Genomic DNA, 15887 nt, shown 5'->3' with positions numbered 1-15887 from the left:
TAAGTGTGAGCTGGTGATTGGTGTACATTTCAGAAATCTTCAGCAGGATCGTCGCAAAGCCTTGGCCCTACCTGTGGTAGTCTGTTACTGTCATTCTTCACAGACGCCTTCCCACCCCCTTTTTGCACAGGTCGCATGTGTCACCCTGCCTCTCGCTCTCCCCACCCACAGCAGCCCTGGCCATCTCGTCCCTGTTCACAAGGAGCTTCCTCTGCTGCCATGAGATCACTGGGCAGCCACATTCCAGCACCACCGAGCCCCTCCCCACTGGTGCTGGTGCCACTAGTCCGGGGACCACCCTGAGGAAGAAGCTAGCATCAACTTGTCTTCCTTTTTTCATTTTATTTTCAAATAATTTTGAACTAGTTGCAAAAATCTAAGTTCTTCAAACCCTCATCCTATGTCCCTGACGCCAACATCTATGTGGGCACAGGTGCTTGGGGACACCTGGAAAGTCACATGTGGTACTGCCAGCTCGCCCACAAATCTTGGATCTCCCCGATTCTTCCTGACACCTCCCGACCAGGATCCATCCAGTCACGGGTCCACGTCACATTGAGTTGTCGTGTCTCAGCTTCTAGCCCCCACAGCTCCCCAGATTTGCACCATCTTGACCCAGGTCAGTTCATTTGTAGACTCTTCCTCAACGTGGCCTTGCTTGATAGGTCTCATGATTCGCCTGCCGTTACCCGTTCTGGCAAGAACAGAGATGTGGCCGCCTCCGCGCATTGTCAGGAGGTCGATGGTGTCGCCAGGCCACCTCACTGTGAGGTGGCGAGTTTGCTTTTTGTAACGACTTTGGCGGGGACAGTGAACCCACTCTTCATCCTCATACCTTCCGCCATGAACTTCCTCCGCTGTGACACGGCAGTTGTGTTTGCTTGATGGTGGTGACTCGTCTGTTGGCGGGCCTCTCCCCACTGACTCAGTTATCGGGGTCCATCGGTGGCCTGTGGGTGCTGCCTTGGCCTACAGGTCATCGTGACTTTGTCACTGAGTTCCTGCAAGTCGGCTCCCGTGGAGGTCCTTTCAATATGCCATCATCTTTTGAGCACATCCTTGAAGGTCCCACTCACCTTGCCCCGGAATCCCCTTCTCCAAGGAGCTCTGGGTTCCTGGAGAATGGTATTCGGAACCATCACCAAGTGTTGCCAGCTCCTTGCTGCTGAGGTGTCACTGAACCGAGCTGGACACACTTGTGCGCTCCCACACATTTGATGGGTTTCTGCGTGTCCTTCGAGCCGAGTTAACATACTTCTAGTGTACACCCAGCCTCCCCTGCACCGTGCCCGCCACTGAGACCTGCTTCCTAGTCCGTGACGTGTTTGTGCTCAGCAGTGGTACATGCAGCAGCTTCTGGACCCTCGCCTGTACCTGACGGACGTCACCTCTCCCAGCAGGAGCGCGGTGCTGTCCGCTGTGATCCAGCCCTTCAGGTTAGGCCTTCCTTCCCCACCTGTCACGTGGCTTCTCGTTGTACGTCAGACCCCTGTGTCTTCCCCCCACATTGGTTTTCATTACTGACTGAGGCAGGAAGTGCAGCAGTGCTGTGGCTCTAAGTTACGCCCAAGTTTCTCCTACCGCCTTGGGTCTGCTCACCCCTGCCCGTCCGCGCCCACCCCTGCCCGTCCGCGCCCACCCCTGCCCGTCCGCACCCACCCCTGCCCGTCCGCGCCCACCCCTGCCCGTCCGCGCCCACCCCTGCCCGTCCCCGCCCGTCCGCGCCCACCCCTGCCCGTCCCCGCCCACTCCTGTCTATGGCCCATCTTCCTTTCTGGCCTATTCACACCGAGCTTTTTTGCACAGATGAGCAGGTACATGTACATTTTCTTGGCTTTCTGCATCATCAGTGGCAAACCGTGTGTTCTATTTTCTTTCCTCAAACACCATTTGGTTCACCAGTCTACAGTCTGGGCTCAGTGGGCTCATCTCGTCTCTCCTCCCAGTGGTGTCAACTGGGGCAGGTCACCTGACACCAGAGGGTCTGCATCAGAGATGGCCCGCCCACAAGATGGCCCATCCTTCCCAGGTGGACCCCTGCACTGGGTGGTTTCACGCCCTCACGGAGTGCTTGGTGCATACCAGGGAGGGGACTTAATGTGTTTCAGTGGCCTAGCAGCTCTTCGTCCCACTGCTGGCTGGGCTGCTCCAAAGCCAGGGCAGGAACCCAGCGCCTCACGGTGACGTGGCAGGGCTGGGCTGTTATAAGTGCCTGTCACTATTTCTTATCTGTTGCAGACACACAGATACCTTTACTTGACAGTGGATCGTGGAAATCACTCCGCTGCGCTGTGCCCCACTGGGGAGCACCACGCCCACCGCCCACCGCCCAGCCCCCTGTACGGGAGCTTCAGCTGCAGACGTTTACACTTCATGTTACTCCTGTTTGGTTAGATCCTTGTGCATTTACACTTTCTCATGTTTAGAGGTTTGCGTTCAGGGTAAATTCCCAGCAGTGTTTTCTAGGAATGGCGGATGTGCAGGTGTCATTCTTAGAAACCGCCCCGTTACCTCCAGAGAGCTGCTCCCATCTGCTTCTCTTCTGGCGACATGCAAGTGTCACATAGTCTATACACTCAGACCCTGGTTAGTGCAAATGTCTGGCTCAGGAAACTGCCTTTAAAAGTACAGTCAAGTGTTTTCATTTTTTAAATCTAAAACCGTTTGGATTGTGCTTTTTGTATTGTGTACTTGTTACTCAATGGATAAGATGAATAGTGTTATTTGTATTAACAGTAGAAAGGAGGTCTATTTGCAAAAGCTCAGTTACTGCACTGAAAGATACTAACCTGAAAAGTAACTATACAAACGTATATACACATTTGAAATAAGTCATTTTAGGTAAAATGTCCACTGTATTGACGCAGTGTGACGGAAGAAGCCTCTAGAAACCCCAATCCCCAGTCTCACTTATGTAACAGCTTAAGTCCGTTTCATTAGGAGCTCAGCTGTTAGTAAATGCCCTTGGCGACAGGGCCCAATCGCCCGAGTGATGGTTCCTAGGGAGGTAGGACTCACTGAGCTCCCTTTACGGGGTGCTAATTCCAAGGGCACTGGCCTTGCTCAGACATGCTGAGTGCAGCCCCCGTGTCGTAACACTCTAGACAGAGCAGAGGAACAAACCCTTCTGTTTCCCATGGAAGACAAACACACTTGCTGTAAAACGAAAGGGGATTCGTGTGGCCAGAATGTGACGTCACAGACTTCCTTTTTTAGAGGATGCACTGCAGAAAGAATCGGGGGGCCATTCCACTAGCTGTCCTCAAATGAAAGGGCTGTGTGTACAGTCGACCCCTCCCAAGGTAATCGATTCAATATAACAAAGATTTTTAAAAATTAAAACGTTCCATTTATTTTAACACAACTGAATTTAGTGTGGAAAAGTGAAACACTACACAATGGCATATAAACAGTATATCAAAGGGGCCACCTTTAAACAATCATGCGGTAGAGAAAACACCCGACAGGGAACAGGCCTGGTTTAATCAAAAAGCTTTTATGGCATTTCATTTGAAACCGTATGCAAATACAGAAACCTCTAAAGGATTTGGCGAAGATTTATTGTTTTCCTATTTCCAGTCTTTTAAAGTAAACACAGATTTGCTTAGAATGAAGCTGATTCTAAGAGCACACAAAAATTGAACACAGACAAGCCGCAATTCAGCATCTAGAGTGGGAAGCAAGGGAGGTACTTAGCAGGTGTCCTACACGCGTCCGAGGTGGTCACAACCGGTCGTCAGTCAGCCTGCAGCAGCCGGCAGGCCAGTGTCTGCACGGTCCCGGGAGCCTATATGGTACCAGGGCTGCACTTGTTATCAACCAAGGACAACTGGCAGGAGACTAGGCTTCCGCAGACAACCTGCACCTACTCATGGCATTTCCTACTCGCGTGTGAATATAAGGCCACAATATTTATGTGGGATAAACCCTTCATGTGGTCATTTTAACATCAACGTTACTCGTGCTTTCGAGATACGAAGTGTTTTAACCAAAGTAAGGTTACAGATAATGTGTTAAAATGCTCCATCATAACTAGCATGTTAAATTACGGATGCTCAGGTATCTATGGTGTCCAAAGGAAAGTGACCCCAGGTGGCTGAGTGGCTATTCCTGTGACATGCTTACTGATTGATCCCATCGGTATGGATTACAGGTTAGTGTGGCTCAGCGTCTAGCCTTCTTCTCACTAAATTGGGGACGCAGCATTTACAGAACAAATGAACAAGCGGTGCAGCCACCAAGGACCGAGACGGCACCCGGTGGTGGTGCTGCGGGCGCCTGCCGAGGCCGGTCCCCAGTCTGCATCAGAAGGTGCTGGAAGCGGCCAGGCGCCGGCCCACGTAGATCCTAAACAGGAAAAGCAGCGGCTGTGAGGGTGGGCCTCACACTCTGGTCATCGTGACGCCAGGGAGGCCCATGGACACGGCTGATGAACCATGTGCACTCTCGCCAAGGGCCCTTCCCATTGGGTGTCACCACACGTGCTCACACAGTGCACGCAACCCAACCCTCAGACAAAGGGGGACACAACGCACCCCATGTCTTCTCTACAAGGAAACAATGCAACAGCCTTTCGATGTTTAAACTGATCTAACCACACACTGCAGGGCAGGTGAGTGGCACTGCAGGCAGTAATGACCACCAGCCTCGGAGGCCAGGTGAGGACGGAGGATGTGACTCCAGCAGGCCCCTGGCGACGGTGAACACCTGCTGCGGGGCCTCCCCAATGAACCGGAGGGCGGGTCTCAGTCTGGCCCTGCCGGGGAGCCCACAGGGGTTGGGGTGGAACCCGCCCAGGACATAGGGTTGCCCCCACATGGGAGCTGGCTGCAGAAGGCCACCCTAAAGGAAGGCCCCATGCCTCAGGCCCTGACATGCTGGCTCTGGAAGAGCTGTCGGAATCACCGTCTATAAACACCCCAGAGGCCATTATGCACCCAGGAGCCGGGGGCCCAGCCAGGAAACCACTCCCACAGGCAGTCAGAACTGCTCTGGGGTTTGGAGGTCAGGGAAAGGAACCCCTCTCACTTCCTGCACAGCTACCTGACTGGACAAAACCTTGCGAGACCCACAAGCTTCCATTGCTCAGAGATTCAGGACAGACCGGGTGCCCTCTACCCCAAGGCTCAGGGAAACTGGGAACGGGTGACAGTGCCACGGGGCTCTGAAATCCTGTATCCCTCCAGCCACATGGCACCAGCCTGAGGCATGAGCCCATGCTGACAACCCGGTCCATCCAGGAAGCTATGGCCGCAGAATACTGTCACCCAGCAGGACTCCACCCCCACCCCCAGCCCCACCCCAAGGCTGGGACTGAGCCAAGAAGGACAACTCTGGCTCCAAGCATTATGCCCGCCCGGGGCCCCTCGGCACTGTTGGGGACAGGCCTCCAGGATCCAGAGCGCTTGTGCTTTCTGCATCGTCAGGGCGAGAAGCCCCAAGCTGAGGGCCTGGCTTCCGTGTCACTGCCGAGGGGACTGCAGGAGGTGCTGGGAGCCCACACGGCTCTGCATCATGGAGGCTGGTTCAGAGCATACACTGGCAGCCTCGGCCCCGCGACCACGGGCCACTTACCCCAAGCCGATGGCCAGCAGGTGCGAGAGCAGCAGGGACGGCAGGAAGACTTTGAGAAACTCGGCCGAGAACACGCCCCCCTTCTTCATGACACTCGTGTTCCTCATGCTGAGGGTGGCTGTGCGCTTCGGGTGCTTGAACAGGAACGCCCTGCAGGGGAGGAGGGGGCGGGTTAGGGCGCCAGCCTGCTCCACGGTGACACGGGACGTTACATGACACTGAAAACGGACTCACTTGGGGGGTACATTTTCCGGCCGGCTTGACCAATCCCATATCCAGTCTGAGTTTTTCTTTAAGATGCTTTCCACTTCTTTCCTTCTCTCAATGTAATCTTCCTCCGACTAAGACAAAGTGTTGCAACACGTGAGCATGTGGAACCCACACCACCAGCACCACCTCCCACTCAGCAGCAGGTCGGCGGGTGGGGGCTGCAGCCACTCGCTCCCCTAAGAGACAGGCGGACCACCTGTGAGAGTCCCGACTGTGACCCCAGTGGCACTGAGAGCTGCAAACACCGTCCCGCGGAAGCCTTGCCAAGAAGGACAAAGACGTGCACCAAGGTGCTGGCTGGAGCCGAAGACAATGAAGCACCACCAGTGCGGCGAGGCCAGTGGCCGCTGTGCAGCCCACAAGCTCAGAAGCCGCCAGCTCCTGGCGCAGAGGGAGGGGAGCCAGACCCTTCCGTACACCCCCACCGCCTGCCACATTAAGGACGTGAACACGCTAATTAGACAGGACTTGCAAAAGTAGAATTACAGGGCTTTTCTCTACTTTTCTACATTTAAAATTTCTGTACCTGAGCATAAAATTCCTTCTTAAAATAAGAAAATAAATTGTAGAACATTTGGGAAATACTCCAGAATGCAGTAGCAACACCACCCAAAGCTGGCCATGGGCCCCGAGTGCCTGGGGCAGGCCACCTGGGCCCCTGCTGAGTTCTGGACGCCTCTGGCTTCCCCACAAAGCCTGAGGACCACGACCCGCCTGCCCTTGCTGAGAACACAGCAGCCTGTGAGGACAGGACTGGCGGTGGTGGCCACAGAGCGGTGGCGCTGCGGTTGCTAAAAGCACCCCGGAAGCACTTCCTGAGTGGCAGCCTTGCTCAGGGTCAGCTCTGCCGGCCAGCGCCAAGCAGGGGCACGGGACCTGCCCTCACCTCACCTGCTCTCAGACTTGGGCCTCCTCCCAACCACGCCCAGCGCCTGACATTGAGGACACGTAGAAAAGTGAGCAGCCCGTTAGCTCCTCACTGAACCACCCGGCAGCCTCAGCAGGCCTGACAGTGCTCTGGGAGGCAAGTGCCAGGGTGGACAGCCCACAATGGCCGGCACGCGTGCCCGACCTACCGCCAAGAAGACAGAGACCACCACTAATGGCTCCTGCTACCCTTCCCACTGGCCACGCGCGCCCTCCCCAGGCTACAGGCACGGGGGGCGGAGGGCCCGCCACGTGTCCTCCCTGAGCCCCAGCGTGGGGGATGCCCTCACCCCACATCGTTTTTGAAAAGGCAAGGGACACCCTAATAGCCAGACTCTGCTCTCCTCAGTGATGTACAGACAGACCCGACTGCCCGCCTGTGCCTCCCGGGGGCCTTACCTGGGAGCTGTTTTTCTCTCCAATGCTGTGGCTGTCTGTTTCCGACGCTCTGTTAATATCCTGTGGGGTCTGTGAGCGAGGGGGGCTGGGGAACGATGAGAATGGGAAACAGAGCATCATGTTAACATTCTTCCCACAGGGAGGGGACGCCCAGTGGCGGGGCCTCCTGCCAGCACCCGCAGCGTCCCTTCTACCCGGAGCCAGGCCCAGACTTGTCCTCCATCTTTGCAGCTAAGCTCGATAGGTGTCCGCTAGCCAGTCCTGGGGAGGACATGGGACAGCCAGAGGGAGTGGGCTTTGTCACCCCTGGCTGTGGCCTGTTGCAGCTGACCTTCAATCTCAGACTCAGCTATGGGACCTTGGTTCACTGGCCGAGCCGAGGACAGTGACTCACGACAAGCGGCCTGACAAAGCTAGTCACGGCAACGGGGCAGAAACACGGGAGGCCCGGTGCCGCCCCCGCTGGGGCACAGTCCCTCCTCCCACCAGAGGACAAGGGCCGGGCCTAAGCAGGCGGGCAGCCAAGGCGAGCGTCCCCGGACGTGAGCTGTGCCCGCCGGCCTCCCTGCACAGCAGCAGTGGAGCCCACGGCACGTGTGCACCCACCTGTCACAGTGAGAACTCTTGGAGCTGCTCCGTCCGGATTCGTGCTGGGCATCCAGCAGGATTTTTTCCATGTCACCGTTGTAAATCGAAACTGAGGCTGGGACACTGCTCCCATTCCCATTGCTGCTAAAGTGCAGCTCCACCCAGGAGCCTGGCGGGACAAAACAAGGGCACGTTTGGAAGTTTCTACCCACTTTGCATGTGGTCCACTCCGAGAGGCAGAAGCGCAGGGACACACCAGCTGTCTCCTGAGCCCCAGGCCCCAGCCGCGCCCTTTCCCTTTCCAGCTCCCACACTGGTCTGGCCCCCGCCAGCCCGAGGCCGAGGCCCATCGGTGGAGTCGACTGTCGTCAGCAAGTCCAGCTGACCACAATGCTCTCTGCGCTGAACTATGAGAAGAAAAGGGGTGTCAAGCAAAGCCCACAGGACTCAGAAGATTTTAAGGTGTAAAGTAGCTTTTACTACCTATCTGTGCACATCCCGACCCCGAGACCTGACAAACGTCGTGACGGCTGCTCTGGATTCACGACACCAGCAGCCAGATGAATCTATTCTGAGCACAAGCACGGCCATTTCTGACGACACCCGACTCGGCACAGCAGGCCACACCCGGCGTGCATTCAGCCCAATCTACGGAAGTCGGCTCCACATTCTTTCTTACATGGATGAAACTTGACGTCTGTTATATATTCTGAACAAATTTATTTCACCCAGGTACATGTTACAGATTTAGAGAACTGTCTTCTTAGCACCAGGACACCTACTTACCACCACGTAACGCCAAAGCAGCTGCCATCCCCACTGACCAGGAAGCCCACACGTAAAGCCACTGCTCCAAGCCGGGATCTATCCCTGAAGACCCAGCACCTGGAGGTCACTGGATAAGCCCACGCCACGCAACAGCTGGGCACGCACTGCGGGCAGCTGTGCACCGGGCAGGGGCTGGGCTGAGCCCTGCAGAGGGAGCCCGCAGAGGCAGCAGCCTGAGTGACAGACAGCCCGACACAGGGCCATGCCAGGCGGTGCAGGATGGCCAGGGCTGTTGGTCTTGCCCCTGCGCAGGTGTCTGGGGGGATGGAAACCACTGTGGCCCATCCCACACGAGGACAGAAGAACCCCGGACACAGAGAAGGCCCCGCGTGGCTGCGGCTGAGATACCCACAGGCCTGAGGGCAAAAGCAGGGAGGGCTCCTGGGGTTGCACCGAGGGGCCAGCTAGTGTGCACTGGGCTGTGGGCAGGCGTGCTCTGCTGCTGCGTCCAGGAGCCCACGGTGTGGCCACGCCACTGTCTGCCCAGCTGGACGTGCAGCTGGCTTCCAGGCGGGCGGCTGTGAACAGCGCCTCCCTCTCTCTCCATCCGTCCGTCCACCCATGTGCTCTCACCTCTGCAGCCCCACCTGGGGGGGCCATGGGGGTAACAGGCAGCAGGACCACCACCACCACCCGAAGGAGCTTCCCACTCGGGACCGTCAGTCCTCAAACTCAGCCATTCTGTGGTGTGTGGCCTGTGGTGCATTTCTCTGATTTCTACTGAGGCTGAACATTTTTCATGCTTACTGGCCATGTGCATAGCAAAAATCTCGTACTCTTTCCTTCTGTCTGCAGAAGCTCAATATTCCAGATACGAGCCTTTCCTCATGGGAGTGTTGCAGGTCTCTCTCACCATGGCTTCTCTTTTCACCCTTAACGTCTCCTGATGAGCACAAACTCCTGATTCTAATTCAGTCACATTTCCAGTCTCTTCCTAATCTGAGGCCACGAAGATACTCTACTGTATTATTTCCAAAAAGCTGTATTGTTTTCACTCATGACGACCCAGGTTCAGTGAGCCTGGATTTCACGTGTAGGTGGAACCTGAAACAGGTCTGGCTTTTCCACTCACTGACGAGACTGCCTCTGCTTCTCCCTCGGCCATGCTGCTTGGTCAGAAACCGAGCTGGCAGCACACACAGGCCTATGTTGGGCCCAGGACAGTTTTCTACTTTATGCGGAAGCCTGTGTCTCTCCAGGGTACCTCCTGCTCCAAGATCACCCTGGTGGCACAAGGAGGGCGGGTGCGGAGGGAGCTGGGAGGCAGGCTGCAGGGGCCTGGAAACCCAATGAACTGGGTTACACTCGCTCTCACTTTTTACAGTCATTGTCACCCAGAGCTGCCACTCTGTCCTTAAACCAACATGGCACCAAGGACGCCACACAGGTTGGGGCGGCGCCCGTTCATCGGAGCCCGCGGCCATCACCGCCTGCTGAAGCACCGGTGGCTGCTCCCTGACACAGCAGGCAGATCTGCCAGTCCTGGCCTAGTGCTCAAAAAGCTGCAGGACACATCGTCAGTGAGAAGCAAGCGATCACGGGCGCACGAATAGACGAGAAGCTGCGGCCTGGATAGCAGCCTCCAGTTAGCTGCTGACGAAATGACCACACATGGTGTCGGAATAACGCATGCCTTTTCTCTTTAGCCTCTCAGGTCGCTTCCTGTCAAGCTGGTCCGCACAAGTGCCTCACGAACACAGGGAAGGAGGTGGTCCTGGAACCAGGCCCCTGAGCCGGCCTCGAGCTCGGACCCCGCCGCACCAGCATTCCGGAGCCCGCTCACTGACTGACCACGTCCACCAGGCTGCCGACCACCTTCCAAGTCCTCTGCCCGTCCGCACCCTGAGGCATCGGCATTAAAACTCTAGCCCCCTTTCCTTCCCTGGACTCACAGTCACACTCAGCCAGCTGGCAAGGCAGCTCGGGCCCCCTGGCATGGAACAGAGCATGGGCCCCACGCTGGGCCCAGTTCCGTTTTTCTCGATTCAACCTGTTATCCAGATTCTGGGCCTGGCTCAATACCCGGCCAAGCTCCAGTGCTACTCAGTGTCTGACATAAGCGGAGCTCGAGGCAGGTGCTGCTTTTTTGATTCCACTTCTGACAACACATGTGGGGGTTTCGACGGCAAAAACCAACTCTCCAACACCACCGAGCTGCCCCACAATTCAGTTCAGTGGTGCCACTACCTGGCGCTGCAGTCAGGTCCCCCAGGTTGGAGGGCTTAGTGCCAACACTGTCTCCACATCAGACGTCAGCCACATTCTGCCTGGCAGACCACAATTCAAGGCTCCTTCCAACACCCCACCCCACCCCAGGTCCAGTTAACTCACCAGCACAACTCACAGCACTCAGGAAAACACTGTGTTTACCCATTTATTAGACAGAACACAACTCAGGAAGAGCCAAGTGGAAGAGACGCACAGGGCACTGGTCTGGGGCACGGGGGCAGAGCTTCCCTGCGCCCTGACCTGGGCACCGCCCTCTGTGTTCACCAACCCAGCTGTCTCCAACCTAGCTGTTCAAAGTTTTCATAACCCAACCTCCAGCCGTCCCTCCCTGCAGGGGCTGGGTGCTGGGTTCCCACCCTCTGATCACAGGGGGCTCTTCCCCACCCCCATCAGAGCTCGGCAGAGCCTCCTTGAGGGTTCCCTACAGAAGGGGTTCCATGCATAACAAAGGCACTACTGCCACTGGAGCGATCCCAGGGGTGTTAGAGCAGTGCCAGCACACACTAATTGTTTTAACTGAGATACAGTGTTGACACAAGACATACTGGTTTCAGGTGTACACACGTGTTTCATTATGTCACGGGCCAACTCAGGACTCCATGGACACAAGTATGCACGTGCTTTTTAGAAGCATCTCATAGGAAGTCCTAAGCATCATTGAGAAAGAAGAAAAATCCCATTCTGGACTGTCTGCAGCAAAGCTTTGGGCCCAAAAGCTGTATTCCCAGGAATGATTTACTAAAGGGCAAGCGTTTTATTATTAACTTGCAACAAGCGGGATAACATTCTTCCTGGAAAAAAGAAAATGTGTGCTGTTAACCCACTCACATCCTGCAATTATTAAGGTCACTCATCTTTTTAAGCAAGGAAGATGGGATGAGGGCTGCTTCAGAAGCACAGATCACCTGCCCAGTAACTGGTATCATGAGGCCTCAGAAGAAAACAGAGGGCGCTGCTGAGGGCGGGCGGCGAGGCCTGGTCCCGCCTCCTCTCCCCCACACCCACTGTCAGGTGCCTGGCTCACACACAGCAAGTCAATCCCAGCCTCAGGACAAGGTAGATGGGCGTACCCAAGTGCCACCACAGTCCCTGCCTTCTGCAAGACTCCAGGCTGGCCTGGCCACACTGCCTTCGACATACCCAGGTGCAACCCACAGAGCCCCAAAGGCCACCCACACCCCAGTCTGAGGTAGCAGATCCCAACTGTGACTATGGAGACTCACCTGAGGTGCTTTTACTCTGTTCCCCAGGAGCCTGGCCCACCGCTCTGAATATCCTTACGTGGAGTGCTGGGACGGACTCCAGAAATAGATTCTGGAAAGGCTACAATGGCAATGTTGGGTGGGCCAGGGCTGAAGCCAGCTGGCCAGGGAAATGACATGGGAACAAAGCAGCTGTAAGACTGGGAGCAGCGTCAGGGAGGAGGGCGGTCCCAGAAGGCAAGGCATCCTTGGAAGGCCTGAGGCCAGCAGCCGCCAAGCCCAAAGGCAGCACCGGCCAATCGCAGGGCTTCTTCCCTGTGGGGGGAGGGCTGAGGGAGGGGAATGCAAAAGCTTCAGAGAAGACACTCCATTCACAAGTGACTTGTAACAGATAATTCTGGCTCCTGGTTCCTACCAGGAGCTGGGTGTCTTACTTTTGCCAGGCGGGGTCCTGTTTAATGCATTCTGTCACTTATGCTCCCGATATCCCCCTGGCACTCAGCATGGAGCCCCTGACTCTTCCTTAACTGTTATCACTGAGACAATCTGTGAAATGCAGGGGTTGGGCTAGGATTTAATGCCTGAAACCCCTTTATACTCCCAAACTGCAAGCACCACAGTTCCCCTCCAGAGGAAAGATGAATTATTTTTCTCCATACACCTTTGTCTGTGGGGAATTGCCACGTGGGGAGTTGCCATGACGAGCACTGTCCCCAGACACAGCAGTAACAGGGGTGGGGGCGTCTCAGAGTAAAGGGCTGAGCACTGACTGAACTGACGCCCACACCCAGGAGCGAGCAGTTCTGCTCAGAAGGGGGCCTTCTGGGAAGTAAACCACGCACCCTCCCATGACACTGTGACACAACAACATGCGTGTCAGCAGTTGTGCAGCTAAGAAGAAAAAGGCACAGAACACCTTGCAAGTCAACAGCTCTAACTAGAATGGACCAGGGAAAGGGGGGAAAACACATCCATTATGCTGTTCACGCCTTGGGGAGAACATTCTGGTGCCAGATACAAGCACAGGGGAAAGGGTTTACTGCTGTCTGTGAGTTTGGCTACCGAAGCTTTCTCAGTTGTCGTGTGAGGTAAACAAGAGGGAACCAAATCAAAACAGAGCAGACAGAGGACAAGCCCGCTCCAGCGAATCCAGAATCCATGCGGCTCATATTTCGTGGGGCAGCTGCCCAGTGACTGACTCCTCCCAGCCGGAGCTGGACGGTGAGCCAGTGGAGTGCCCGACAGCACGTACACACTAGTACACTCAGGAATCCCTACCATGAGTTTCCACTCCCTGTGTAACCATCTTTTTATAGAATAAGCAAAACACAAAGCAAGTCTTTTAATTCATGAGCTGGTGATTTTGCATTGCCAATGACTCAGCTGTTTGGGGTGTCAGTCAGGGAGCCCCTCTGGAGGGCTCAGAACTCTTCCAGAGGCTAAATCTGAGCCAGTGAGATACAGCGTCAGAAGCAGTTTGATAATTAGGAAAAGAATGATTGTAAGGCCAAGAGTTTATAAAACACCCCCTGGATCCTGCGTGAGAAAAGACAGAAAAGATTAATTCCTTAATCCAGTTCAAAGAAAACAGTCAATTTCAAAATTTAAGGAGATTACAGGATTTTAAAAATGGGGTTGTACTTGGCTATGAAAAAGAATGAAATCTTACCATTTGCAATACGGATGAACCTAGAGATCACTATGCTAAGTGAAGTAAGTCAGATGGAGAAAGACAAATATGTGATCTCACTTATATGTGGACTCTACACAACAGAATAAACAAACAAAACAGAAATAGACTCAGAGATATAAAGAAAAAGCTGGTGGTTGCTAGATGGGAGGTGGGTGGGGATGAGGGAGAAAGTGAGGGGATCAGAAAGTACAAACCCGGAGTCACAACACAGTCACGGGGACACGAAACACAGCTTGGGGAATGTAATCAGCAGTGTTGTAAAGATGGTGTGAGGTGCCAGACGGGCGCTGGGCTTCTCGGGGGGACACTTCACGGACTGTGTGGATGCCTGACCACTGAGCTACAGACACCTGCAGCCGAAGCAGAATAATATTACATGCCAACTATAATTAAATATAGATAAGTGTGCACACACGTACATAAACTACAGCACAGGGAAGACAGTCAATGGTATTGTAAGTTACACACGATGCCAGAGACGCAGTAGGTTGGGGGGCAGCAGACTGGGGGGGTTATTACCACTTTATGGAGGGTGTAAATGTCTAATTAGCACATTGTTTTGTGCACCTGAAACTAATAAAAAACTGTGGTGGTACTTTTAGAACACATGTCACACAACGCATTAGGCTCACTCAGCCTTGCCTAACAGAAATAAAATGCTGCTTTAAGGGCTAAGACGAAACACCAGCAGCTCAGTGAACGCACCCGAATAACGTTGCGGATTTTACAGCCACGCTCGGGTCTGAAGTCCCCTCCCAGCCCCGCTCCTGCTCGTCCTGCCCGGGGAACTCGCGCTCAGAGACGCAAAGGTGACGCCGCGGCTCCTCCCCCCCCACTGCGGGGCCTCCCGCGCGGCCAGACGGAGCCGGAGCGGCAGCGCCACCGACGCGAGGCCACAGGGCGGCCCTCAGGCCGCCACCAGCAACGAGGCGGAGCGACCCTGAGCGCGCGGGCCCGGCGTCGCCAAGGCCGGGGCAGAAGTGCCGGCCGCTGCTCTGCGACGGCGCCGGACGCCAGCAGGTCCTCCGCCTCCTCTTCACCCGCGAGTCAGTTTTGTTTCCGAGCGACCCCCCAGCACGAGCGGACTCAGCAGCGGCCTGGTCACCCGCCCGCAGCGTTTGCAGACGCCGCCCGTCCGTTACACGGCCCAGAGCCGCCGGCGGCCGCGGCCTGTCCGCACCCCGGTGACCGCTCCCCGCCCTTCCCCCGAGACAAGCCCCCCGCCGCGGACGGGGCTCCACGCTGCACTATTCAAGCCCGTGCAAACCCTTAACGCGGCTCCTGCCCCCAAAACCGACCGGTCTCAGCCACAGAACGTGAGACGCGGCCTCTGAGAAGCTATTCGGGCTCCAGGGTGACTCGAAGGCGGCGCTGCAGCCGCCCGGGGCCGGCGCGTTCCGGCTCCTCGCGGGGTCAAGAGGCGTCCGCGCCAAACCCGCCGCCAGCGCGGCCGCCACCGCGGACCCGCTCCCTGCGGCGGAGCAGCCGTGCGCCCCGGGCAGTCCCCGCACGGGCCTCGCACGTCCCAGAGGGACCCGCCCGGGCGCCCCGCGTGCAGGTCCGCACTGAGGCCCCGGGTCCCGAGCCCCGGGCCCCGCCCCACGGGCAGCCAGCAGCCCCCCGCCCGCCGCGCGGAGACCACCCCCGAGCGGGCGCGGGGCCGCTGCCCACAGGCGCAGGCTCGGCGCCGGCGCCCGCCCCGGGGCCCGGCCTCCACCGAGAAGCGGCCCCGACAGGTTGTGCCCGCCCGACTCGCGCCTCCCCGTCCCCACGGCCTCCGCTCAGCAGTCGCCGCGCCGCTCCCGCGAGGCTCACCCTGCAGGCTCTCCTCCTGCAGTCCGGGGGTCCCGCTCTGCGACATGGCGCCGGAAGGAGGGCGCTGCGGCCGCCGGGCCGGGGATCGGGGGGCGCCGGGCGCTGCAAAGGAGACGGCGGGAGCTGGAGCACTAGCGCTGGGCCCGACAATGACAGCCGCGTCAGCCCAGGGCCCCGACTGACTGACGCGCGCCGGCAGACGCACCGCAGATAAACAGCGGATAAGCGGCGGCGTCGCCGATTGGCCGCGAGGAGGGGCCTGCGCGTGCGCAGGGCGTGGGGTGCGCGGGGCGCGTGCGGCGCGTGCGGCGCGTGCGCGGGGTGGAGCAGAGGCGTCGCCTGGCGATCCGATCGCTCGTGCG

The 15887-nt window shown here is 56.9% G+C and overlaps 1 protein-coding gene across 1 annotated transcript; it reads right to left on the bottom strand.

Moving 5' to 3' along the window:
• Positions 1-3326: 3326 nt before the first annotated feature.
• Positions 3327-15749, bottom strand: BNIP3 (BCL2 interacting protein 3). The gene is made up of 6 exons (XM_019728277.2): positions 15526-15749; positions 7777-7927; positions 7171-7255; positions 5809-5915; positions 5575-5724; positions 3327-4347 (listed from the first exon to the last, which is right to left on the bottom strand). The coding sequence occupies exons 1-6, from the start codon at positions 15569-15571 to the stop codon at positions 4305-4307; spliced, it is 582 nt and encodes a 193-aa protein (XP_019583836.1). The 5' UTR covers positions 15572-15749; the 3' UTR covers positions 3327-4304.
• Between the last annotated feature and the right edge of the window lie 138 nt (positions 15750-15887).

The sequence above is a fragment of the Rhinolophus sinicus genome, linkage group LG07, assembly GCF_036562045.2.
Source record: "Rhinolophus sinicus isolate RSC01 linkage group LG07, ASM3656204v1, whole genome shotgun sequence".
Taxonomy (NCBI): domain Eukaryota; kingdom Metazoa; phylum Chordata; class Mammalia; order Chiroptera; family Rhinolophidae; genus Rhinolophus; species Rhinolophus sinicus.
This window is presented reverse-complemented; position numbering and strand designations above follow the sequence as displayed.